This window comes from Paroedura picta, chromosome 6, assembly GCF_049243985.1.
Source record: "Paroedura picta isolate Pp20150507F chromosome 6, Ppicta_v3.0, whole genome shotgun sequence".
In the NCBI taxonomy this organism is placed as follows: Eukaryota; Metazoa; Chordata; class Lepidosauria; order Squamata; family Gekkonidae; genus Paroedura; species Paroedura picta.
This window is the reverse complement of record NC_135374.1, coordinates 37438692-37466654: the sequence shown is the minus strand read 5'-3', so window position 1 is coordinate 37466654 and position 27963 is coordinate 37438692. Positions and strand designations below refer to the sequence as shown.

The 27963-nt window shown below is 38.9% G+C and overlaps 1 protein-coding gene across 1 annotated transcript; it reads left to right on the top strand.

Annotated features, from left to right (window-relative positions):
* The first annotated feature begins 46 nt into the window (after positions 1-46).
* CIP2A (cellular inhibitor of PP2A) lies at positions 47-27963 on the top strand. Its single transcript, XM_077342153.1, has 21 exons — positions 47-294; positions 1216-1363; positions 1622-1734; positions 3365-3459; positions 4541-4637; positions 5687-5809; positions 6032-6177; positions 6831-6906; positions 7793-8017; positions 12961-13120; positions 14587-14728; positions 16310-16409; positions 16969-17087; positions 17248-17440; positions 18477-18551; positions 18637-18747; positions 19774-19970; positions 21922-22035; positions 23211-23293; positions 25189-25328; positions 26737-27963. Exons 1-21 carry the CDS (start codon positions 193-195, stop codon positions 26905-26907), a joined length of 2730 nt encoding a protein of 909 aa, XP_077198268.1. The 5' UTR covers positions 47-192; the 3' UTR covers positions 26908-27963.

Sequence of the window (27963 nt, the reverse complement as noted above, 5' to 3'; positions counted from 1 at the left end):
CCCGCAAGGGCTCTGACGGCCTCAGACAACCTGCAGCTCCCGACGTGGCCCACGAGGGGGCGCGATAGCGATGGCTCCCGGGCGCCGCCGTGGGCGCTCGTTCTTACTGGGCGCCCACATCAAAATGGCCGCGGGAGCGCCAAATACGATTTGGTTGCGCTGAAGAGGCGAAGCGAGGGCTGAGGCCTCACCATGGACGCTTCAGCCTGCATGAAATCGCTCCTCTTAGCAGCATCCCAGTACCGGGCCGCGCGTACGCAGCATAACGTGGCGCTCCTGCAGCGGAGCCTGGAGGTAAAAAGACTGCAGTCAGGGGCCTGCCCTCCCTCTCCTGGCTCTGTTTCCCGTGCTGGGGGACGGGGGGTCGTTTTGTTGTTTCGTTCATGTGTATCCCATACCTTTAAAAGAATTTGGTTCTACGAAGTATTTTATGCGAAATAGGGTAATGCTTGACGATATTAGCCTGAACAACTTCTCTTATGCATGCTCTATATCCCTGTTTAATTTTTCGACGTTGATGCACGAGTTATGTCTCCTCATTCCTAGCAAAGGGTTAATGCAATAGACACGAAAGCCTGAAAGAGAAAATAAAATATAGTAAAAAAGAAAAGCAGGGGGAAAATGAAGCCCGTGAATTAATCTTGAATAGATCCTTTGCATGCAGTATGTATTTGCATAGCACTTCCACAGATTTGTTTATACTATTTTTTCTCAACAGTTAAGCCACTTAACTCTGTGTTTAGGTATCTAGAGATAGTTTAGTTTTATCTTTCTATTTCTGTACTACTTTCCTTTTAAGAACCATTGATGCTTTTGCCTATGGTATGTGTGCTGTTAATGTTTCTCTCCATTGGGATTCTTGCTCTGGTTTTCTTCTGGCAAAATTGTTCTGCTTCCATAGTGCAAGAAATCTATATATTGGAGTTCCCAGATAGTTAGGAATTCATAGATCAGACTGTCAGTGTGTAGTTCACAGCCTGCATAAAATAGTGGTTAGACTGAAAGTTGGATTAGAGTCTGGGAGGCCAGGTTCAGATCCCCACTCTACTATGGAAACTTGCTTCATAACTTTAGGCTTCTTACTCTCGGTCAGTCTAAGGTGCTTCACAAGGAAGAACAAGATGCTTTGAATATTGCTATTGGGGAGAAAAAAATTAAATACATGAATAGGTAATAGCTGTAATTTACCTGTTTATTTTGTTTTTCTTTTGCCAGGTTGTTTCCGAATTGAAGTTGACAAGATTATTTGCATTAAACCAAACTTTACCAAGTGAATGTCTCAGTTGCTTAGTAGAACTTGTTGATGACCCGAACACAAGTTCTCAGTTAACCTTAACTGTGGTTGGTTTGCTCTCTCAGTTAGGTAAGTAATTAACTTGCAGTAAAAATCTAAGACATGACAAAGCTCAAAAGTTACTAAAATGTCACTTCCAGTTTGATAAACTGAGTTCTCTTGTTTTCTCACTATATCCTAAGAAAAATTTAGGAACTAAGTTACAGCTGCTGATTAAAATATTATTGTCTGTGGATTGTTTGCTTTTTAAACCATGGCTAACTCTTTGTAGGCCAATTACTTCTGATCTTCATGGTATTCCAATTACATGTTATGTTTGCATGATAGTTTCAGACAATGAGACCAGAGAATCCCTTCAGAATACTTACAATCTGAGTAACGTTCTAGCAAATGTGGTTCATCGGAGTTCTGTCAGTCCTATTGATCCAGTGTTACTACCGGTAAGTGTTTTATGCCACTGAAATTATGAAGATTATACTAGAATGCTAATAATATATAGTGTAAGAAACCAGGTAACAAGAATGCAGAGATTTATTGTGGTCATAAGTGATTTGACAGTCATACAAGAAATACTTTATACTTAATTGCTGCTTGGGTACACCCTTAACAGCTCCCATGTCTACAAACTTAATGTCCAGCTCAATACATCAATGACAACCATCAGCTGATGTATTAAACCTATTCCAACCCATCAGTTACCAATGTTGTACCACATTGCTACCTTGCATCTCTGAAGACAAGATGCTTTTCTTTGAAAACAGAGTTGCCCATCCAAAAATACATGGTTGGCATGGGCCTATCCAAAGAGCCCAACACCCATCAATAAGATCTGCACAGATATTGTAATCACAAAATTTTGATCTAGGGAATGAATGATTGTGAACATGGATACGATCAGTGTCGATATCTATAACCTGATAAACACCAACAAGAGGCCCAGAAGATTTGACTTGACGTGTAAAAGTATGGAAGATGGCTGCTAGAATATAAAAAGGCTTTGGTAGTTGTGCAGACATGTTGTTTAAATGGGACAAATACCAGGACCCAAATACAATTATAGTGCAGCCCACAAAACTATTTTCCATACAGCCATCATGCTTTCCAGGATGATAGGACAAGAATATAAGAATTGTGCTTGCCAGAATGATGTAGTAGAGCTCTTTGTACTCTTCCCAGCTGTGATTGAATGGATTGAAATTAGATATTATTTAGGGGGATTGTCCAATCAGTCTGCATACCTGTATCAGTTGCATATTTTAATTATATGCTTCCTATATGTAACTCTGCCATGCAATAAATAAATATTTTAAATAACAAATAATGCAGTGCAGTGTGCAACTTGATATGATCATGAGGAACACCTTTTTCCTTGGGCCCAAACCATACAGCAGGGAAATTAGCATCTTTTTGTTATTCCCTCCCACATGTGTTGATTGTTTGATACTATCATTCCCTTTTCCAGCAGGACCCTTGAAAAATATGGTGATTTCAACCATCAAAATCCTTGGACGTATACTGCTGATAAATGTCCAGCTGTGGCAATTCATATATTACATTAAGTTTCTTAGATGGCAGTTTCTACTGGATAGTTTCCATAATGTCTGAATAGTTTGTCACACAACAGCATACAAGAGTACATCATTGTTCATAACAGTTGAAATAATCACTTGATGGGCATTATTAAAAGGCAGTAATATTCTTTTCATGCTTTGCAAAACCAAATTTGATTGGCCAAACTAGAAGGGAAAAGCCTAGTGTTTAAATGAAACAAGCCATATTAATTACAAAACACTAATTTTGTCATATTTTCATATCTATATAGAAATGCCTTTGTTATCTGAAATTTAGACTTCCACACTATATTGGGTATTAATTCATTTTTGGAATTATGTTTGATCTAATAATTTTAGATATTAAAATACAATACAAATGCTTAAAATATTTTTCTTCATGGGAAACATAACGAGCCTCAATGAATTTGTTTTAGTTATGACACTTTGGGATGAATATATAGAATATATTTTGGATGAATATAGCATATGTTCAATTGGCTTATTTTTTATTTCATAGAGTATTCAGCTGCTGCAGAAACTCACCTACAATGTACGAGTATTCCATGCCAGTGCTAATATTGATGAATTGATTTCATTCCTTATACATCGTATGTAAGTTCCTTGTTCAAGAAAAATATTTACCCACCTGAAGTGTGATTTATTTTTTTCAGTAAATGTGACCAGATTGTGTTGTGTTGTATCTTCTGAAATTTTAAGTAACTCCATTGTTCAACAAGACCAGCTATTACATTGGGAAAATCCTCTAATGCAGTGGTCCCCAACCTCCGGTCCAGGGACCGGTACCGGGCTGTGGATCAGTCGGTATGGGGCCATGGCTCCTCCTCGTCCTCCTCCCCAGCTGCTGCCTCAGGGGCTGCTCTGCCGCCAGCTCACCTTTGGTGCTCTCCGGCGGCCACCATGGCTGGGGTTCCCCTTCGGCGTGGTACTGCGCAGCTGCTCTAGCAGCGCTGCCCAGCAGGCGGCAGGAAGTCAGGGGTGCCAGCGGGAAAGCAAGCAGAGCAGGGGCTCAGGCGGCAGTGACATCCTTCGGCAAAAGACTACCCCCCCCCCCAGGCCTTAGTAAAATTTTCAAGCGTTGACCGGTCCTCGATGATAAAAAGGTTGGGGACCACTGCTCTAATGCTTTATACACAGACTTGCATCATTTGTCTTGTTCCCAGGCTGTCTTCTATACTTGTACTAGAAGGGTTAGGCTCATTCAGGGACAAAACTACTGGAGGCATCTTAAGGCTATTTTCTGTGTCTGTACAATGGCTGTACAGATAATCTCTATTTGTTTGCTGTAGCAGTGCAAATTTGCGGTTGAAGTTAGCTTTAACAATTGACACCACTCTGTATCAAGGCAATCCTGTATAAGAAGCCCAAAGTTGAGACTTACCTCTCTGTCTACACCACATCACTGCTCTCATTTGTGGTAGCTGAGCCAGCACTATGGCTTTTAGGAATCCACTGTTTTACACTGAGCTGCTCAAACTCCATAGAAGGACAGAATCTAGGCGTATGATGAAGTAATGAAACTTGTGTGTTCTGTATGTGGGACCATTCTGCTGCATTCTATAGCAAAGCTGAAGATTCCTCTGAGAAAATAACTTGTAAGAGCAAGTTTATACAAGGAAGGAAACGTAGAATTTTACAAACAAGCTTAAAAATGCACTTTGGGTTTTCATTTTAGTCAGTCCACAGAAGATGAACTAACAATACCATGCCTGGGACTTATGGCAAATCTATGTCGGCATAATCTATCAATTCAAGCACACATTAAATCATTGGTAAGGAACTTGTTTATTGAAGAGTGTATCTATTTAATGAAAGAGTAGGATATGAAATCTCATTATTTCTGCATTTGAAGGCTTTACAGTGCAATCAAACATAGCTTCACCCTTTCGTGTCTACTAGTTAATATTTAGTAACCCACTGGTAGTGTGTTAATTGAGCAGTGGGGGAGTTTATTATTTTGGCCTTATGTAGCAGCTGAGTGCAGCGGTTGCATCCAAAGCACATAGAAAAAAGTGGAAGTTGAGTGAAATTGCTCAAGTTAATTTGGGATGTTTTTTTACCTTTGATAAAGCTGTAAGGATCTTTTTTCTCAGTTTTGTGTATTATTCAAACCTAGAGACATTGGACCTAAATGAACAAAACCACATTCCATATTTTATAAGAGTGCATGTTATTTTGTTGATGGTTTATGCTCACAACAAAATTAAATTAGAACAATTGAATTTCCTGCTACTGAAGATTTACTAAGCAATAAAGAAAAAAATATTGGACTGGATATATAGGAAGATCGTTATGTGTAGGTAGCATGGCTCATTTACTAGCATTGCTGAACTGTTGTGCATATGCACACACATAACATCACAAAGGCTACAGTTTGGGTTGACTAAAATTTGTGTTTGTGTAAGGGAACTCTTGTTTGAATTAATCATGTTGAACAACTATACTGTCAGAATCTATAAAATTTAGTGGTTAATAAAAACACTTAAGACTGCGATCTTTCAATTGATTTGTACCTAAATAGTAGTTCAAGTTTGCAGAGTAAACTTGTAGTATTTTCTTGATCTGACTACCAGAAGTCTAAATTCTCAAAAGTATCAGACCATATATGTTAATTGTTATCTTTGTAGTGGAAACCTTGTAATTTAAACTTACACAATCACTTATGGCGTTGAATAGGAATTTTGCCAATGGCTCGTGTTTACACTCAAGTTTTGGACTATCCGTTATTTTCTTAGTATTGTAGCTAATATGGTCTGGTATATTGGTTTAAATTTGCAGCAAATTATTTTCAATGAAATTTTCTTTGATTCCCCTGCACTAGACCAATGTGAATGGTTTCTATCGCACTCTGATCAGTTTCTTGGCTCACAGTAGCTTAACAATGGTTGTCTTCGCACTTTCAATATTATCAAGCCTTACGTTAAATGAAGAGGTTGGGGAAAAGGTAAGTATACTGCCTGTTTTAAGATTATCCTTTTCATAAAATATATTTTACAATTATTTCTGGCAGGATGTGAAATTACAACAGCATTCTATATAAGGGAAGTATCATGAGCCTGTTTCACTGTGTATCTCCATCATAGATATTGCTCCCATGTTTTATGTTTGTCATGATATAAATGGCTGTGGTCTCTTGAAGATTAAAAAACATGATTCTTTGTTTTAGCTTTTCCATTCCAGAAACATTCATCAGACTTTCCAGCTGATATTCAACATTCTTGTGAATGGAGATGGAACATTGACAAGAAAGTACTCTGTTGATCTGCTCATGGACCTTCTGAAGAACCCTAAGATTGCAGATTATCTTACAAAGTATGACGACTTTATTGTGTAAATCAGTTTTTTTTTGCAAGATGCTCTGAATGCTTTTAAACGTTACCTGTCTAAATTTCTTCACATAAGTTTTCCAGCTTTAAACGTTCTTTCCATGAAATTCTCCATGCAAAGAAAAACTTGTATAGCTGTAGGAGTTTTTGCCCTTTTTGTTAGCTGCACTGATTTTCTGTTTGCAGGTACTTCTGAACACAGACGCATGTTTGAATATGTGCTCATCTATCTGTTGTCAAAAGTACAATCTAGCCCTACATTTCATTGTCTTCTATTGTAGTTTTGTATGTGGAGGGTTGTGTATGGCAAAGGAATCAGTATTGTCCATGTATTGAATTGTCATGTTTCCTTGTTGGCCGCCATGTACAGGCATCATTTTTGTACTTTGTGGAAATTACACTGCTGTGATCTATATGTATTTGACTGCTACGTTTGGCATTCTGAATATCATTCAAAGATGTGCAACACATCTTAATTAATGCATCTGTGTCATGGCCCATTAATTGTAACTAGTACATCAATTAGAAATGTGATATGAGCAGTGGAAATGCTTTCTGTGTAGACTTAAGAGGAAATTCTGCTTTAGTACTTCAATCAAAAAGCTGAATTTCAGTTTTTGTGTCTGTCTGGTGATGTAGGTATGAACATTTTAGATCATGTCTGAATCAGGTATTGGGCCTGCTTCATGGAAGGGACCCTGATTCTTCAGCAAAGGTAATTTTATAGTAATAAAGTACAAGTATATAATGATAAATACCTTTATAGGATCTAGATAGCATGTGTTCCCTCATGAATTTCAGCTCACCCTTATTTTAAGAAATTAAAGCTATGTTTTCGAATGTTGATTGTAGCTACAAATATTTACAAGAGTTAGGCATTTACGGTTTTATTTCATTGCAATGCCTACAGTGAGCTGAAACATAATTATATCTACAGCATACATTATTACTGTTCTTATAATATTGCAAGAAATTCCAGGTATTTACTAGGACAGATTTTTTTCATTGTACAAATTTTTCATTGATACATATAATTCCATAAACATCTGCAGTTTTGGCCAGAGAAAAATCTCAATTGTGCAGAAAACTGTATTTCCTTGAATAATACTTATGGTATACCTGTGAAGAAAATTCTGATCTTCAGTTTCTCTCTCCTAATTAGTGAACATTTTCAATCTATAAAAGTGAAAGCTGTCTTTGGTGTCTAGATAGCTGCCAGTTGATCAATAGTAGAGAAAAAAGTTTGCATACTGTCTTCTAAGTACAATCCAAAGTGTCTCCATTTTCAGTCTGAGTGAGATCTCTGCATGGTCAGAATAGCCAGCTGCTTGTGTGATTCAGTATAAGGCAGCTTCATGTGTAACTTTCTGGTTTTCCTTGTAGGATGTTGGATGGAACAAACCAACATTTTCAACTCACTGACATTATTTGGGATAATAGGAAAAATGTATTAGTGTTAATCCACTGTTATAATATATAAAAATTTAAAAATGCTTTGCATGAGAAATCTGAACCAGGCTTTGATATTGCTGCTAAGGAAGTTTTGCTTAGGAACATACAAAACACATGGAACTGACTCCCCCCCCCCTTTTTTTGGCTAGGTATTGGAGTTACTTCTTGCTTTCTGTTCAGTACCAGAACTCCGTCATGTCTTGTGTCAAGCAATATTGGAGCCAAATACAGGCAGTTGTGGAAGCACAAGACTTGCATCTCGATCAAAGCCTTCAGAGCCATCTGTTCTTCTGGTGCATTGGTCAAATCAACCACTGGAAGCAACTGAAAACTGCTCAACTCTGGCCTTGGAGCTATTTAGGGAGCTATTTGAGGTACTGAATTCTTTTAATACTGAGTTGCTATAATTTCCTGGCAATAGATGGGGATGCTTGCTCTTTCACTATTTTTATTTATTTTATTTTTCAATTTATGCTACCCTTCCCTGAAAGCTAGGGGTGGCTTATAACTTATTTATAAATAAGTAAATAAAAGCTAGGGGTGGATTATAACATATTCACAATAAAATAAAGATTGAAACATTTTAACATTAAAAACAACTTTAGAATTTTCTTTGGAACATAGCTACCAATTTTACTTCCAGCTGTTTTGTGGTGAATAACACTGCACAGAATAAAAAGTCTATCCAAGATGGTGCTGACTACTGTGGCTAGCTGACGGTTCCCATGGTTGCTCCATAGCAGCTGGAAGTTTCCAACAACCTGATTGGAAGCAACATGATCGTGTCAGAAGTGATGAACAGCCAGCAGGAGGTGCGAGTTGAGGACAGGGAATGGCTGGACAGCCCAGAAGCATAAAAGGAGACTAGAAAGGCATGTGAGGGAGGAAAAAAGCTGCTGGGGCCACATGAGCCCATGGGGATGGGAGCCAAAGTGCCAGTAAAAGCAGAAATGGATGTGACAGCTGAGAAAGGGCTGGGTGAGGAAGCTGGGAAGAGCTATAAAGCCGTGGAGGCAGTAGCAGCCCAGATGGTCCAAGGAGAGTCCAGCAAGAAGTATCAGTAGGACCCATTATGCACGGGGGTTTTAGCGCACATTTGGGGTGGAATGGTGGCGACTAAAATCACCGATAACGCACGGTGCTGGCTGCAACCGGCCGCAGCTTTGGTGCATGCCGCCGAAAAAGCCGTGTTAGCGAAACGCGGAAGAAAGCGCAGCTTTTGGATGACTGGGGCGCAACCAGAAGCGGCGCTGGGATTGCCGCGTGCATAATCAGTTACTCTGGGTTTTGCCGCTGTTGCACCCTGTCCTGTGCATAACCGGTGTATTTCGCGTCTTCCCCCTCCGCGTTTTTCATGTGACCCGAAATCACCATTTCAGCGGTCATGCATAATGGGGCCTGGAGGAGCCTCCAGGGAAAGATTACAGCAGTGCCAGGACCCAACAGGGAAGTCCCAGCAGAAGAGTTCAGCAAGGACAGGGAGGCAAATGGGTCCCAAGGCCACAGCAGCTCCAGCATGGTGGAAGAGGCTGAATGTCAGGGAACTGCAAGGGACCTTATGGAAACTGGGGGCAGGGACGCTGAGGACAAGCTCTCTTTAATAATGTCCTAGGTACTGAGTAAGAAAGGATACCAGTGCCGGGTTTGGCAGGACAGGATTGAATTGGGAACTCAGGTGAGGCAGCGATAAATGAAGTAGCGAAGGAGAACAAGAGGGAGTGATCCTGGTCTGAGATAAGGGAAGTTGCAACTGTATGATAACATTTGTGAGTCATTTAGAAATTGTAATATCTAAGTGATGGTATTTGATTTTATTTAGGGGAGCACAACTTTTTTTAGGATACTCCATTGTGTTATATATAGATATTTTCATGTTTATTTTTTTAATTTTATAGAGAAATTATACTTAGGTCTTAATTTCACTACAGAAACTGTACAATATAATGGTTTAAGGTTCTGAACCATATTGGATTACCTCATTGTAAGTAGCAAATGAAAAAGCCTGCTTGAATACTGAGAAATTTTCAAAAAATGAAGGCTTTTACAAATATACTCATGGAAATTGCAAATTAAGGATCTTTCTTAAATTTGTGCACCTTATTAGACATAAAGAACAACTGTTAAATATGCCTTTGAAACAGAGCTGTTCTTTAGAAATACTCAAAATGAAACTATTTACTAGAGGCATGCAAACAGAGGCAGAAACAGTCTGCTCTTGCCTCTGCTGTTTTTGGATGTACCCTGTAATTCCCAAATATATATCCAGAAAAACCCAGATACATTTGGAATGCCAAGATATACTTAAAATAGATATTTTGGGGGTATATTTTCAGTTCAAGGGTGGAAAGAAACCCTACTATTTAAACCTATGCAGTCTACTTGTATTAATGATTGGTAAAGGACATTTGGTTGTCAAACATTTACCCCTATATTTTATATTACTTCAGTTGTTGAGCAGTTTCACTGTCTACATTAAAAATATTTCATATAATTTTGTCCATGCAGGTTTTGTAAAAAGAACTTGCAAAATCTTTTCCCATAAACACATCTCACTTTTCAAGCTAATTTCATTACTGAAATAATCACAGCTGTCCTCCTCACATACCAACTATGCACTTTCACATTGAAGTTCATATATTTAAAATTCCTCAACAGGCCCACAATATATTGACTTGAAATGATGTGTGTGAAGAAATACAACTGTTCTTTCAAGTTTTGAAATGAGCAAAAAACCTTAGAGTTTTAAAAGTCCCCCCCCCCCTGTGCAGAGGAGAGACAAGGAGTAGGAAGTCAGTCAATGGCCTTCCAGGTGTACACCTCAGCTACCTCTTAAGAATGCTAATAGGAGGGTCTACTTCCCCCTCTCCCAACAGTGATCAGAGATTTGAAGGAATACAGTACTAGAAATACTTCAGGAATAGCCTCTTTGACCCAGCCTGACCTGTTCAGTGGGTGAAGAAAAAAGAGGTAATAAAACTCCGGGGAGCAAGAAGAAATTATTTTGGACATGGAATCCATCAGAACAGACAGATCACTTAACTGAGGTCTGGAGGAGATAGCCATGGCCTATGTGTTTGCCTGGACAGCTAAAGGAAGCCTCATTATAATAGAAATTCTGTGGAGATTTGCAGCTTCCTAAGCTAAGGAGCTTTTTCTATTTTTTTTTTTTTTTACAACTGATAGGACGTATAGAGAGAGGGACAGAGGAATCGCATTTTACCCGTTTCTTTTGAACCCCTTGATGCATTTCCTGCTGTACTAAAAATATGCCTGTGAATATTTTCTTTTATATGAATACTTCTATAATTTTTGAATCTGGTAGTGTTTCTTTGTACCTCATAGACCTCCACCATCTTGGCAAGCTATTGTAAAAGGAGAACCAGGAAAGCCAGCAGTTGACAAGTGGCTATTTCTCCAGGGGCACTGGGAGCTGGAGACACAGAGGCAAGACTTCGGATATGGGATGGGAAGCTGGGAGTCCTGGCCCTCCCAGCAGGCAATTCCTTAGAAAGATCAGGTGGTAGTAGAGTATGACACCAGAGATTGGAGGGAGGGGGGAGCCTCTCCAGGTGTTGGGAAAATCTTGGATGACAGGGTGGAACTTGCAGGTTGGAGCTTTCCCATTCTGTCACAGTAGGGTCAACTGGGGCTGAGGGTTGGAAGAAATTTTCCTTCCTCCCATATGTTTTTTTCAGAATTCTGTAAGATCTCAAGGGCTTGAACAGAATAACTGTCCACTCTACAATCTTAAGTTCTCAGTGTTTCTTGGAGCTTGATCGGTACTTACAGGCTGTGTTTTTGGGAAGGACATTCTTGTTAATTTATGAAATATTTTTCAGCATACCTGTTGTATACCTTTGTTTACTGCAAGAATTCTGATTTACTGCTTTTATGTTTGACATTTAAGTTTCCTTTATGTTTATCATTTTAGTGCTGGGCTTTTTCAGTGGTTATGTCTTGCTTTTATTTTATTTATTTATTTATTTATTTAGTTAGTTAGTTATTATTGCATTTCTATACCGCCACTCCCAGAAACTGGCTCGTGGTGGTTCACAAACAAAGCAGAATCAATAAAAATACTCCCCAAAACAGTAAAACAATATAAATACAGATACAAGATGGTGGTACACTAATAACTTTAAACATTGCTCCCCATATTCCAGGCATCGATCTTTATAAGTACCAGCTGGGAAATGGAAACAGGCCCCCGGTACAGTCTGCCACTGTAGTGGCAGCCAGGGGATGCCTTTCTCTGTGAGGCTGGCCCCATCCTGCTCTTTTTTAGTTGCCACACTGCAGGCTTTTAATTAAGAGGTCTATCTTTTTCATGTTTTATGTCTGCTTCTGGCCACCATTTTACACAGCTATGTGTGTTTTTGATGCTTTTGTGCACTGGCTTGTTTCAATGGCATCAGCTTTTTAAATGGTTTTGTTTTATTTTGTTTTATTGTCTTATGTAAGCTGTTATGTTACAGCAATTCTTCAGGGGAGCCTTATGAAAATTAACAGATCTTAGGAGGCGAATGGATATAGTGGTAATTAGTGATTTTAGTACTTTTAGTAATTCCTTCTCCCCACTTCCAGTGGCTTCTGACTGTTAACAGAAATTGATGTATACTTCATTCTGAACTGATCAAATACTAGATCCTAAATTTCTCACCTAGATCTTTAAAAATAACAGGTATTAGGCCTAGCATTTAAGGAATTCGCTGCTGACCTTGGAGCACAATGGTCATTTGAATGCTTGTTCAAATGCGTTATGTGCACATATCATCAGAAATACATAAACAGCACAAGGCAATTTAATAAATTTTTCTTTCAAGCTTCTGTTTTTCTATACGTAAGTATCTGAGGGAAAGGAATTAGTTAACATGAGCCTTTTATTTGCACTCTGATACAGTCAATACAAAGGAATATTATTACAATGAGAATCAGGTCCTTTATGGCATGGTAGGATGTTGCCTGCTCTTGTAGAGCTGCCCCAACCACCCAGGGTTAAGGTTATTGCATGTATGTTTAAAAGTTTATATCTCTCTTTCTTTAAAAATGCTCCATGCCAGTCTTTTTTACATGCCATTTCCTGTTCAATGCAGAACTAAGTATCCCTTTTTAAAACAAAAAGTGAAATTTATGTTAAGTTATGGTGACGGTAGGTAGGATGCTAGAGTAACCGAAGTGTAAAGGAACTGATCAGATAATATATTAAAATGGCTTCTTGGAGATGTTTTACTGAAAAGGAAATGATGACACTGAACATTCAACAGTAATCCAGTATGAAACATGCACAGATTTTTGACAGTAAATGTTTCTGATGCAGGATGTTATTGATACTGGCCATTGCGCTATGGCTGAACGCTTTGTGGAACTTCTTTTGCCTGTCCTTCTTGACCATCTTCATGTTCCGGATAATTCTCTAGAAGACTTATTGTTAAAGAAGAAATGTGAAAAAATCATGAAAGCCATTGACATCTTGATAAATATCCTTGATGCAAAAATTAAAAGGAACTTTTGGAAGTTGTGATTTACTTGATCAAGTTTCCCTAAGAGCTGTCTTATAGTTTACACTAGTAGAAAGCCTGCTGCGGGAGAATGCAGCAAGCGCTAGCTGGACAGCTGTTGGGGGGGAGGCAGTGATGCCAAGGCAGGGGGGAGCGTGGATTGGCCTCAGGGCTAGGAGGCCCTGGGCTGGCTGCTGCTGCCTCCCCCATTACCTGTAGCACTGCACCACCCTGCCACCATGTCCCCTGCAATGTGGCCAGAGGCTCCTTGCAGGGTTCTCCATCTCAGCCGCATGCTCTGTGTGGCTGCCATCATGGCCTTGTGTGCTGCCTGCGTGCTGCCGCCCCCTCCTCATCTGCCCCGCGGCCGCTGCCTCCCAGCCATCACCCAAGTGGAGCAGCAGGGCGCCACACATGCATCAGCCCTGGTAGCCAGGCTCGTCTGTGGCCAGGCTACCGGAGAGGCAAGCGGCTGTAGGGGCCAGCCTAATCAGGGTGCAGCCAGCTTTGTTGTCAGCACCCTTATTGGGCCAAATTGGAGTCCAGACAGTTTCAGTGGGCTGGATATGCTCCACCCACCGGCGCATTTAACAAATATATAGAGTCACCATGGATAAGGATAAGTGGTAGCAGTGTACATAGATACCGTTTTTTATGTTCTTGCTCTGAGGTCTTCACTAAAAGGTGTTGTGTACATCTAGAAAATGTTGTGGCTTCCAAGCGTGAGCTGACCACAAATTTCATAGCTATATAATGATGTGCAAAGGGTTCATGTGAAGTTCAGACAAATCAAGAGCAGATTAATTTAGATAATTGGAAACCATTCTTTGGCTAATTTGTAAACTTATATTGGTGATGTCACTGTGCATTATGTTCACTACTTTTAACCTGTTGTAGTTCCAACTCCAAATGTTAAAGAGCTGAAAATGCTGAAGCCATGAAAAAAATTATAAGGAAAATATATATGCATACATATATGCAACTCTTATATTCACGTGAAACCTAAACCTTATTTTCCTGATTAACATAAAATGTTTCATCTTTACCTTTAGCATATAAAACTGGTGTAGTTACAGAATGTTAACACTATAAATGCCTTAAGTTTCTACAAATGAGAGCAAATCTAACTCACAAACTAAAGTGATATCTGAAAAGTGTTGCCCTCTGTTACTCATTTTCAGGTCCTCCCAAAATTTCATAACTTTAGGTGTGTGTGTGTGGGGGGGGGGGGTGTTCTGTTTTCTCTCCCCCCCCCCCCCCCCCGGTCTTCATATTTTGTGTCACAACTCATTGTGGATCTAGGTACAAAGATTTTCCAGCTAAATAAAACCTTTGCCTGGTGACCCTTGAGTTTTCATTTCACTCAGATATAACTACTATTCATTTGTGAACTTATTCTTTTGTAAAATTTTAAATCAAGAGTCTACTTCCTTAACAGAATGTACCGCTTTGTGCAGATGACATATTAAAAAGGCATGTTACAAAGGTTCTCACAGCTAGCAAATGTACCTGCTTGATAGAATACCATTTCACCTGTAGTGGAATTGACTTTGGCTTTGGAACAAAGTTAATAGACTCTGAACTCAGGTAAGAAAGGTAAAATTGCAAACTAATAAATTCTGAATTCTGTTTCCGTTGAAGGGGTGCTTTCAATAGAGCACTGATAAACTGTAATTACTGGCAAGACTTCAGCTTTTCAATTAATAAAGCTCTCTGTGTGATCAATTAAAATCATATTTTTTAAAATACCCTTTAAAAACATGAAAATATCCCACCTAAAATTATAGCATCTATGTGAGTGAAGTGCCATCCAGTTGCTTCTGAGTTAAGGCAGGCTTATGAATTAACCTTCTTTGAAATTTCCTTTTATTAACACCCTTGCTCAAGTCTTCTGGGAACTGTGGCTTTCTTGATTGAATCAATCCATCTAGTGTTGGTTCTTCCTGCTGCCTTCCTGGAAGCGTTTCCTAACATTGTCTTTTCCAGTGACTCTTCTCATAGTATAATTGCCTCAATTTATTCATTTTAGCTTCTAGGGATAGTTCAGGCTTGATTTCGTCTGAAACCTACTTATCATTTTGGCAGTCTACGGTAGCAATTAAACTCTTCTCCAATACCACACATCTTGATTTTGGTTGTCAGTGGCACATCCATGCTGTTAAAAAAAAAAATTCTTCATGGGTGTCCTTCCCAGTCTTTGCTTCCTTCTGATTTTTATTTGTTTGCAGTCTTCTTTTTGGTTGATAATGGAGCCAAGGAATAGAATATCTTGATCAATTTCTTCTTTTCAGCCTTGAAGTTGTGTAGTTCCCTAGTAGTCATGACTTCTGTTTCCTTGATAGTCAGCTGTAATCCTGCTTTGGCATTTTTTTGCTTTAACGCTCAGCAGTGGTTGCTTCAAGTATTTACTATTTTCTGCCAGTAATGTGGTGTCTGCCTATCTGTTAATGTTCCTTCTACCAGTTTCACCTTACCTCCGTCTAAATTGAATCCAGCTTTCTTTATGATGTTTTCTACATATCTCTCAAAATTAATAGCCCACCAAGATGTTGGAAGGAGGACTAGCACTGTACAGGATGGATGCCATACCAGAATGTGCTTGACTTAGTGAAGGGATAGGAGTTCAGTGCATAAACAACTTCTGTGTGGTCAGAAGTAACTCTACGGAAAGCTTCATTTACATACATGTGTTTGGTTGTCTGAATCTCCTTTCATAAAATATGGGTTTAGGGTTTGTCAGCCTTATTTGAGAGCTCTAATTTTGGGGACAACTTCTCCAGAGAAGCCACTTATTGGGCAAAAGACACTGGTAGTAACATACAGTAGAAGCTATAAAATTGCAATACATGTTAGGTGTATGGTAGTGCTACATAAATAGTACATTTTACAGAAATATTTTTCTGAAATTGCCATATTCTACAACTAAGAATTTGTTTTAAGCAAATGTATGTTTAAAATTTTTCCTTTTTTGCTCATTATATTAAAAAACCCTTTTTAATTGCAAGGATTTATTTATTAAAACATATCCTGACTTTACTCTTAGTTCAAGGCAGCTTACATTAATTGTTCAAACATTCCCCAGCTGAAAAAGAATGATTCAATATCAGAAGTTTTTGTTATGTATCCTGATTGTGGTGGATTTCTTTTTTTTTTAACATCCTTTTCTAGCAAGCTTGCTGCTGAGGTAATATTAAGAACACTGGATCTTATGAGCAAGCTTAAGCAGCTGGTTCCTAGTATGGAAGTTAGTTTTTACAAAGTTCTTCAGGTACGTTTTCTGCCTTTAAATCAATGAGATAATGTGATATTGTGTGGTTGAGTGGTGGCTCTCAGTTCTAGCAAGCTATAAAGTATTAGTTCTTAGCTTTTCAAAATGTATGTGCTATATTTTATTTTTCCCAAATAGTTCAGTGAGAACATCCTTAAGACAATTATTATGTAGATAAAACATGAAGTCAAACCAATCTCCAGTTCAGATAGTGACTCCGTTACAATGTAAAAATGAAATTGAATTAAAGATGGTTTACAGTGCAGTGGTATAACTATATCAAGATTGTATCTAGTTCCTGTAATATTTCCTGTGGGGGTAAACGAACAGATCTGATACCTTTTACGGTACTTTAATTCTTGGATGTAAGGAACAACAAAGAGACAAAGGGATATGTGTTAATGCTTTTCACTGAAAAAATGACTTGTGATCAGTAAAATCTAGTTTTCTATTGTAAGTGTTCATAGATGCAGTAAAATGTATAAATAATTTGATGTGTTTGCCTTTCATGCTTTATAAAAGAAGTAATTCTATGAACTAACAAGTAGTTTGTGTCTAGGACCAACGTTTGGTTTCGCCTTTGGCTTTTGCTTTAACATCAGACCACAGAGAACAGGTACAAGCAGGACTCAAAGTACTCTTTGAAGCGGCCCCACTACCAGATTTTCCTGCCATAGCGTGAGAGTCTTTCTTTCATTTTAATGTTTGTGTTACTGTCTTCCTGACAGCTTTTGCCCTTACAACTTCCTTAAACATTACTGCATATACTTTGTCATTACATGCAGATGCCTTGGTCCTTAATTCATCTTTCATTTATGAATGTTTGTTCCCTAAATAGGCTTGGTGAAAGCATTGCAGCCAATAATTCTTATAGACATCAGGAAGTGGAGCATGTACCTAAAAGGAGCCATGTGCTGGCAGCTACAACCTGTGCTAATTCAATGAAGGGTTCAATTGTTTTCTCTCCGAATGAGGATGCTGCGACTTTCAGCATTCAGGACCTGATACAGAAACTTCAATCAGGCCTGGAGGTTAATGGCTTTTTAAACATGTCTTTTAGAAAAAATCAGCATATTTTTTCCTGGCTCATATAAATGCAGAGAAGTCTGTATTAATCTGCTTAGATCAAATCACACCAGATTCTGTAGAATTCATTGAACAAAAGAAGTCAAATTGCTAGGAAGGTTGAAAACAGCCATTCAGTTATGAGACTCGAACCTATAACAGCCAGGGATTAAGTCCACTGAAATGAGTATGATTGGGTGGCTCAACTTGTGCATACTTGAGGTACATTGTAAAGGTACAGTAGGTAGAAACATGCCATTGTTTGGATCTGACAACACATCCAAAAGAGAAAATACATGCCAGAGAAACAGGTGCACTTGACAATTGATAAATTATGGAGAGGAAGGAGAGAGGTTGGTGCAGTAACATAATAGGAATCCTAAACCCATGAACGCTTAACTCCAAAGGTATCCTAATTATTTGATAGAAGCAAAGAGGGCATTTTTAGGTATGCATTTGTAATAAGAATCAGCCTATTTAAATATTGCTGGGAGATTAGGCCAAAATAGTGGAACTGTTTTTTTCTTCAAAAGCTCCTTATTTATAATATAAATTTATAAATTTATAACATGAAGGTGAGAATCTGATACATGCATTATGAAGATACAAATCAAACTAAAGGGCTAAATGGATTGTAGCCATTTAAACTTGGGGAAGGATCTTAATAAGATCAATGACCTCCAGTGAGTATAAACTTGTAAAAGAGATACTTCTAATGCCTTGAAATATGTTTACTATAGAGCCATACAAATCAGATAAAAGCTAAATAAATGTTGATGCTGAGCAGGGGCCCATTTATAGAAAAATGTCAATATAATTAATTAACACTTTCCTTGACCAAAGCTACTGCTTTGTTAATACACAGAAACAAGCGAACGTTGGATATCTGACAATACTTTAATTATTATGATTACTCATGTCAAGCTTTTCATTTGTCTGAAATCTAAATAGTTATAAGTTTGAATTGATTTGCCTATTGCTGCATCTCATGCTGTACCACAGGTGAAGGAATCAGTAACAGATGTGAGGATATCTGAAATAATGGATGTATATGAGCAGAAACTATCTGCATTAGCAGTGAGTATGTATTTAATATGCATATTTGTTTTATGAGCATGTTTTCTGATAACTGCCATTATTATATATTTTTTTCTATTTTTAGTCAAAAGAAACTAGATTGCAAGATCTTTTGGAAGCAAAGGCATTAGCTCTTGCTCAAGCTGATAGACTCATTACCCAGTACCATTGTCAGCGAGCTCAAGCTGAGTTAGAGGTAAGTAAAACCTGAAACCACCACATACAAATTAATTATTTGCTACCACCAGTCCAAGATGACTTAATCATTCCTTTATTTTTTAAAGCAATATTTAGCAAAAAAGATCTGTTAAAATTTTCCTAAGGTTTTGCATATCTGTAGCATCCTCATGGTTGTTTTGCAGTGTGGACTAGGGATGTACATGAATCAGTTCCTTATTCAGCATGAACTTGGCCTGGTTTGTAGCCCCCCCAAATAGGTTTGCTGAACTTTTTCTGGTTCAGTTTGCCTATTTGGGCCATTAAAACTAACAGCTGAATAGGGCAGGTCCTTCCCCAAGTTTAAATGGCTATAATCCATTTAGCCCTTCAGTTTTATGCCCCCCCCCCCCCACTTCCAAGCAGAGGAAGGGAGGAAAATGGGTCAGTGATATGACAAGTAATCATTTCAGCCTAATAGCATAAGGGTGCCCCTCCCTGCTAAGATTTAAATGGTTGTAAGCTGTTAAATATAATCAGAGTTTGAAGGGGCAGTACAGGCCATCTAGTCCAAACCCCTGATCAATGCAGGATCATCCTAAAGCATCCTTGGTAAGTTATCTATCCAGCTGCTGCTTGAAAACTGCCAGTGTGGGGGAGCTCACTTACCTGTATTTCGTCCCCCGTGCTTTGAAGAAGGGGGAAGTGAAATGGATGTGTTAAAAGCCTGCAAGCCATTAACCCTTCCTGAGTGATATCTTGTCCCCTTTCTCCTGGTCATGGCAAGCTATAGCTGGGAGGAAATGGGATCCAAACTGCCTGGTTCAATTCAGGGAAATTTTGGTTCAGTGCCAGGCCCAAAGTGAACTGGATTTCTTAGGTCTGTGCCCATCTCTAGTGTGGACAGTCAAAATTTTAACCCTTAAGTTATTGAATAGGCATTAACATTAAAAGTGGGAGCTTACTGATCCAAGGCAGAATTTCTGAAGATAAAATAGTTACATAAGGCATATGGAACTGAACTACAAATTCTTAATTCCTCCTAATTTCTCTACCTTTCTGAAAGGCTAGAACCCTGGCTTCTATGTTGAAGGACACTGAACGCAAAAATGAAGATCTTGAAGCATTATTGAAAGTACAGCAGGTGGAATCTGAACGTGCTCAAAGTGATATTAATCAACTGTTTCAACAAAATAAGAAGCTGCAAACTGTAGCTGAAGAACATGATATACTTAAAAGATCCTCTATTGATCTTCTTCAAAAGTAAGGCATTAAACTGCTGCAAAATGTGCATAATGCAGTGATTTTAGCCAAATAAAACACACATCCCTTGGAAAAATCTGCTCACTTATGAGTGTGTATCTTCAAAATTCCTATGATTATAAAATTAATAAGGGACTATTTTTTTAAACATTTACCTATGCGGATTTTGGGAGAGGATGTAACTTATTTACAGTATGCTTGTCTCAAAATCAATTCTTTAGGCTGCTGTCTACATGGTGTAGTCTCTCAGGAAACTGCAATGAACAGTTTGTAGGATAGGAAAGTTATGAATAAAATGTTGTTGGTTTGAGTCTTTCTCATGGCTGCCACAAAATGTTGCTCTGAGTGGCTGTTATCTATGTTCAAATCCGATCAGGGTTTCATTCAAGACTTTTATTAATAGATGTGGTTTTATCATACATACATATATACATACATATGCACACTCACATAACTACATGCATATTTATGTATCTGGAACAGCTTGCACTGTAAAAATAAAAAGCTAAGGAGTAGGTGGGCAGAGAATAGACGGACCTGTCCGAGGCTTGTCCCAATGGGAAGGTGCAAAGCGCCTGCCGATTGGGCCAAACCTCGGACAGGTCCTGGCCACCCAGGACTTTGGCCCAATTGGGAGGCGCATAGAACCTCCTGATTGGGCCGAAGTCCAGACAGGGCCTGTCCACCCAGCCCAGCCAGGGGCAATCTGGTGGCATCACTGCCAGTTTGCCCCTGGCCACTAACAGGGCAACAGGTAAGTGGCCCTTGGGGATGGAGGCAGGGGGGAGGCTGCGCTCCCCCAGGGCTGGGAAGGCTCTCTGTGGCATTGCAGAGGCCACGCAGGGACTTCCCAGCCCAATAGAAAGTGGGGTGGGGGGAGACTGCTGTCCCGTAGGGCCTGGACGGTTCTTCGCGGCCTCACAGAGGCCACATAGGGCCTTCCCAGCCCACTGGAAAGGAGGGAGCAGGGTAGAGGCTGAGCTTCTCCAAGGCCAGGAAGGCTCTTCGTAGCCACACAGAGGCTGCACCGGGCCTTCTTAGCCTACTAGAAAGTTTTTTTTGGGGGGTGAGGTTGCACTCTCCTGGCTACGTAGGGCCTTCCTGGGCCATTAAAAAGGGCAGGGGGCCAGGAAGGCCCTTTGCAGCCTCACACAGGCTGCAGAGGGCCTTCCTGGCCCACTGGTTAGTGCAGGGGTGGGGGAGGGGGCGACTGCGTTCTCCCTTGGGCCAGGAAGGTCCTCTGTCCTATTTCTCTGTCTCCCTTTCTATCCCTCTCTCACCCTTCCTTTCTGTCACTCTTACTTTTCCTTCCTTTCTGTCACTCTTACTTTTCCTTCCTTTCTATCTCTCCCTCTTTCTTCCCCCTCTTCCTGTACTTCTGTCCCTCTATTAATTTCTCTTTCACTCTCTCTCTCTTTCTCAGTAATTCTCTGTCGTCTTCTCCCTCTCTTTCTCTCTACATTTCTCTCTGTCCTTTCTATCTTGGAGTTTTTCCTTCTACCTATATTTGTGGCTGACTCTTTCTTTCTTTCTTTCTTTCTTTCTTTCTTTCTTTCTTTCTTTCTTTCTTTCTTTCTTTCTTTCTTTCTTTCTTTCTTTCTTTCTTTCTTTCTCTCTCTCTCTCTCTCTCTCTCTCTCTCTCTCTCTTTCTCTTTCTCTTTCTCTTTCTTTCTCTCTCTCTCTCTTTCTCTCTCTCTCTCTCTCTCTCTCTCCCTCCCTCCCTCCCTCCCTGCTATGTTCCCCCCTCCCCCATACTAGCGCCCATTGTGTCAGCTACAATGGGCTTTAATTCCAGTATATACACACACAAACTCACAAACACACACACATTATATATACGAACAAGTTCCATTTGAAACCTGTAATTCTAATTTTGAAGCTTAGCACATGGCACTAATGAAAAACATCACGTAAACGCTAATTCATTTTGTTGATATGTTAAATTTTACAGGCATGAAAGCACTGAAAGGCAATATAAAGATCTGCAGGTGACATGTAATTCTTTAAATAAACAGCTAGAGAATATAAAATGGCAGAATGAATCACTCAAGCAACAGAATGACAAGTAAGTTTAATTCCTTTCATTAATAACTTTTAAAATACTGTCACATCTCATTTTTGTGAGGTGGTATCCAAGTTTTGATTTGAACTAGCTTGTTAATGTACTGAGAACATTTTAGTGGGGAATCCAGGGTTTGATCTTGTTTTTTTGTGTGTGAAATGATCATAGTTTGGGGTTTTGTGAAATAATCATAGTAAAGAATGGAGTAGTAATGTCATAATAGTTTGAATGTTGGACTGAAACCTTTAAGACTCAGGTTCAAATCACCACTCACTGACTGAAATTCAGGTCAGTCATTTAGCCTAATTTATCTTGCAAGATGATTTGTGGGTACAGTAGAAAGAGAGCAGTAGAAAGAAGATTGGGATAAAAATATGATAGCTATATGATGGTCATATGATTATGCAACAATTTAAATATTAATGCTCTGAAGTTTATTTGCGATTCAATTTAATATTTGGTTTTTTTCCACCCATTTTTGCTTGCCTGGCTCCCAGCTAAGTCCTAAGGGAGAGCTTAGTTGCTAGGTATTTTGCAAGCTCTGAGATTTATTCTATTATAGATTGAGGCTGATAAATACTAATGCTTTATTTACCTTTTTAATAAAACTGGATATGTCTGTTCTGAGAATCTGTAAATCTTTCTACAACATTCTACAGTTCATCTTTTTGATCAATAGCCATAACATCTAAGTGCTTCTTATTTCATTCCAACTGAGTAGGAAGCCGACAATCTTAAATCTAATCTTAGTTTGAAGCAAGCATATGCATGGTTGTCTTTATCTAAGTGTGTCTTTTACACATCTCATTCTTCAGTTAATCTTTACCAATATCTAAACTTGAGACAAGTTTGGAGGCAATCATAAAAGAGAATTCCACCATTTTTCCTGCAAAATAAGTCCTATTGTAAAGTAGAGTATAGCACCTCTTAATTTTCACATTTGCTAGTCTTTGAGACAGTTGCTAAAAGAAGAAACACCATTTTTCAAGATAGTTGAGTTAATATGCTATTTTTTAACAGTTTGAGTGTTTAAAAAATTTTTAATCTCAATGTCCTATTTATTCTAGGTAATACTCTGATAAGTAAATAGTACTGCAATACATTCATGAATGAGTGAAACTTTGCACATCTTTGTTCTTTGGGGAAACTTGCATTTATGTACCATTTCAATTTTTCAGAACTGTATCTCAGCTGCTAGAAATTGAAGAGTGTAAAAAAGAACTGCACAAACAGCTTCAAGATAGAGAAGGAAAAATATCAAGTAAGTTACTGTTGAAGTATTGCCAGATTCTCTCATCTTGTCAGGACAGAGACTGGAAAATGCTGCGTGCTACTATTCCGTTTTCTCTTTGAAAAATATTTAAAAATATTTAAATGTGCAAAGTGAGTGTCAGATCTGAAGGACAGCCCACTCTCAAACATGCAGCTTTTCAATTGTATCCTGTAAACACTTTTGCCTAAGAAATTGTAATTGCATCTCTTTTAAATAAAAGAAAGCACACATAAATGATGCTACTGATTTTTGTTCTAATAAGCCATACAATCCAGGGTCATTTTTTACTTAGGTACTTGCTGAAGTTTGGACAATATTTTGTTATCACATCAGGACCCACTGCAATGGCCTTGTAGTAGTATATGGATATCTTCTGACTTACTTTTTTGCTTATAAATATGATGATTGGATTCCCTTGTTAAAAATGTATATGCTGTTTGGCCCTTCCGAGTGTCAGTCCAGGCGTCAGCTGCACCGCTCCCGATTGGCCCCTTGGCCCGTCCCAGACTCGGCAGGGTGGGGGGCAGGCCTGCTCCGAGCCCAGTGCTGGGAGCTCGGGGGGGGGGGCCTTCAGCGTGGGGGCTGGGGGGGGACGGGAGAGGCTGGGGGTGCCTTCTGCACCCACCCACTGCCTGCTAGGATCTGCTGTATTTTTGATACAGCAGGCTTAATTTCTAGTATGCTGTAAAGGGTAAAACATTGAATAAAAAAACTGAAGGAAACAGGATTAAAATAGTGTGATCCATACAGGAAAAAAGAATAAACAATTATAGAAAACAAGTGTGGTGGTGGAGGTGATGATGATGATGATGTCATCCGTTCAGTCGTGTCCGACCCTTGGTGATTCTATAGGAAAGTCTTCGCCATGCGTCCCTGTCTCTGACTGCTTCTTTTAATTGGTTCATGGTCATCCCTGTATCGGCTTTGATTGTGTCGAGCCAGCAGATCCTTTGGAGTGTAATTTTCTTAAATCATAAAATGGCAGCTGTTATAGATACTGGCACTAGTAATACCTGCTGTAAAAAAAAATCCAATCTATAATTTAAGGATTAAAGATAAGATCTAAAAAGAATCTGATATTTTAAACAGTATCATATGAAGCCAACCCAAAATTAACAGTTTATGAAGGCTTCGCCAATTTTTAATATAGGCTTTGTACTCTCATATCTGAGTATACTCACAGGTACATTTAGTGTTTTCCTCTGGTAAGTGGACATAGGGTTGAAGCTATAGTCACCTCACATCTCAGGTACATGCCTCACAGACTCAGATGATAACCTCAATTTTATCCAGGCTTAGATAAGAGTAGATCAGCCTTTCTCAACCTTTTTACCATTGAGAAATCTCTGAAACATTCTTCAGGCTTTGAGAAGCCCCAGAAACCTCAGCAGGCCACCCTTTCTGTCATGGCTTCAAAAAACACGTCAGCAGAAGTGACATCACCCAGATACTCCCACCGGATGAGACATCACCAGACCATTACCGTTGCACAAGAAGAGGCAGCACAGAAATATTTTATGATTTGTGAACTGAACCATACTTGCACTATGGACAAACAGTGCAAGTATGGTTCAGTTCACAAACAGCTTCTATTGTATGTTGAGTGATGTGTTGTTTTAAAGGTGAAGCTGTTTGAAAAATGGAGTTGCACTTTTCCACTTTAGTATTACAAATACATACTTTAATAAAGCTTATTTCTTAAATTGTTCCTTGAGATTGAATGTCTCTGCAGGTTTCTGCAGCAGAGTGTTTTTGGTTAGGCAAGCAGCTGGTTAAGATGAGCTACTAGTGTTCAGTAGATGGCAGTGCTGTGTAACTCATGTGATTGTAACTGATGGAGTAGCTTAACTAAAAACACTGACTTCTTACTAATTCTTCAAAAGGTCTGCAACAAAAGGTAAAAGTTCAGGAAGAAAAACTGAAAGCAAGGGAGAAGGAAAGAACTGATATGGAAGAGACTATAAACATCCTTAGAAAAGAATTAAGTAGAACAGAGCTGACAAGAAAAGAATTGAGTATTAAGGTAAGCAAACTTCATGCCCAATATAGTACCTTTCTGAAAGGGCTGAGGAACAAAACAGACAGGAAGAGAGAAATTGTAAGGTTTTTCAAACCCTTACCTTGTCCCAGTTAGATATCTGGCAGCTTTGTGTTTGATCTGTGGACAAAAGAATTGTACTTTCACCAACATTTTCACCAAACTCTGAGAAAGTTTATTCTGAAAACTGCGGAACATGTTTCCCCGTGTGGGTCGGGTCGGCATGCTGTTGATGGAAGAGGCACCCAACTTGCCTTGTTATTAGTTCATATGTATCCTGCAACTCTGGGAAACAGTTGTTCATGAATTGATTGAACTGATTGGATAGGGATACTGGGAAAGATGACCAATAATTGGTGGGATGTTTTAAACCACACTGCTCAGAATGCACCTCAATACAGTTATTGTGTAACTTGCCTGTCTTTGTTAATTATATCTGGTGATGAAGGATGATGGCAATGCTTTTTTCTGACCCATCTCCAAATTGCAAGATCTTAGCCACTTTTATGGAATCATAGTTTGCCCACTCTATGGGAAAGATAATCAGTTATTAATGAACATATAAACCAATAATATATAACTATTGTTAGTACCCAGCTTGCTGGGGGGTAAACGGTAATGACTGGGGAAGGCACTGGCAAACTACCCCGTATTGAGTCTGCCATGAAAATGCTGGAGGGCGTCACCCCAAGGGTCAGACATGACTCGGTGCTTGCACAGGGGATACCTTTACCTTTACCTTTTATTGTTAGTTAGATGTGGCAATACTGTGTCTTTGTTGCTTGAGAAAGCTGGGGTGGGAGGCATTTAAAGGACCTGCGAAGCAGCGGATCATGACAGATCTACTGCTTGGCATGCTCCCCCCCCCCAACCCTTTCTTTAAATTGGCTGAATTGTAGAATCACAATTCAGATAGCGCTGATTCAGTCGGTTAAAAGTATACGGATGGAAGATTTGGCTTGGATAGGTTGGAAAAATACCTGAATCAGCATTGATTCTGGTACTTTTCTGTTTAATGTTACCAAATCACCCATCCCTAATTAAGAGTGGTGGTCGTTAATCTGGAGAACCACATTTGATTCCCTGTTCATCCACATGAAGCCAGCCAAGTGATCTTGGGCCAGTCACAGTTCTCTCAGAACTATTTCACAAGGTCCCTGTTGTGGGCAGAGGAAGGGAAGGCCACTTTGAGATTCTTTAGGGTAGAAAACCAGGGTATAAAAACATATTCCTCATAATGTACCAGATAGTAATCTGAAACGTTATGTTGTTCATGTGAAAGAAATTGAAGTCAACTGTGCCATATGGTTTTAGTCTTGCCCAGATTGATATGTCATGAGCAAAAATATATACTGGAGACAAATGATGGAATAATCCATATTATGTGTTTTAGGCATCCTCTTTGGAAGTACAGAAGACTCAGTTGGAAGGGAGACTGGAAGAAAAGGAGGCCTTAGTCAAACTCCAGCAAGAAGAGCTGAATAAACATTCTCATATGATAGCCATGATACACAGTTTAAGTGGTGGTAAACTAAATGCAGAGACTGTTAATCTAAGTTTATAGAACTGAATTAGCTAGAACTGTATTTCATCCCAAAAGCCAACTAAAATTATTGTAAATCTTCATTATTATGTAAAGGAACCTATTTTTGGTCAGTCTTGAATATTGCTTCAGTAAAGATTGTGCCTTGATGACTCAATGGTCCCACAGGTATCAGCTGCAGCAGGGACCTCATTTTCTGCCTTGATAAAGCTGTATTTCTACTGTTATTTTGAAAAGCAGCAGATAGCTTTGGTGCGCATCACTCATAATGTGACTTTGAAATAATGATCCACTTCTAGATTGATTTTTACAAGTATGGGTTTTTAAATGTGGTTTTAAATGCTGTGTATATAGAAATTTGTAAAACAGAATCCAGCTATCAAAGGAAAATATACTGCTTGTATACCAAGATATGAAATTTAAAATATTGCACTACACTATATATTGCAGTTTGTGCTAATAGAAGTGTCCTAGCCTATTCATCTGTGTTTCTAAACTTCTAATAACATGTTAATGTCTAATTTCAGAAACTGGAAAAAAGTTACTTGTATTTGACTCAATCTTTCATTTTCTTTTTCATCACTATATTTCTTATATTTAGGTGTAGAGGTAATTTTATACACTTTTAAACCACTGCCTGAATATTTAATAAATCAATTCTGCCTAAACATTAAACTAATGGCTTTTGAGAACGTATAACTGTGGAAAGGTGCAAGTATATATTTCGCTGAAGTTCTATGTATGTCCTATGAGTATTTTAATTCAAAAAAATCCGTCAGTATTTGGAGACATCAAAATTCTAAAACTGTAATTACTCTAATTTCACTTAGTGCACTGATGTTAAGCTGTAACATCAATAAATATGTCTTAAATGTTTGCCTTCTTCCCTTTAGTTGATGCATCTCAATCTTTTGATTTGCTGTTTGGAATTGAATCAGTTACATTTTACAAAACTTCAAACTAATTGTCTCCAGCTCAGTAGTAGCTTTTAATGTTTTAATGAAATAGCTATTCATTCTTGACCTTTCTCTAGATACCATTTGTCTTTGTGAAGGGAAATAAAAACCTGACTTCAGA

Coding starts and splice junctions, on each gene's coding strand:
- CIP2A (XM_077342153.1), top strand. CDS start 193: ATGGACGCTTCAGCCTGCATGAAATCGCTCCTCTTAGCAGCATCCCAG. Junction 13,121..14,586: donor AGCCATTGACATCTTGATAA/ATATCCTTGATG, acceptor AACAGAATGTAC/CGCTTTGTGCAGATGACATA. Junction 14,729..16,309: donor TTAATAGACTCTGAACTCAG/GTAAGAAAGGTA, acceptor ATCCTTTTCTAG/CAAGCTTGCTGCTGAGGTAA.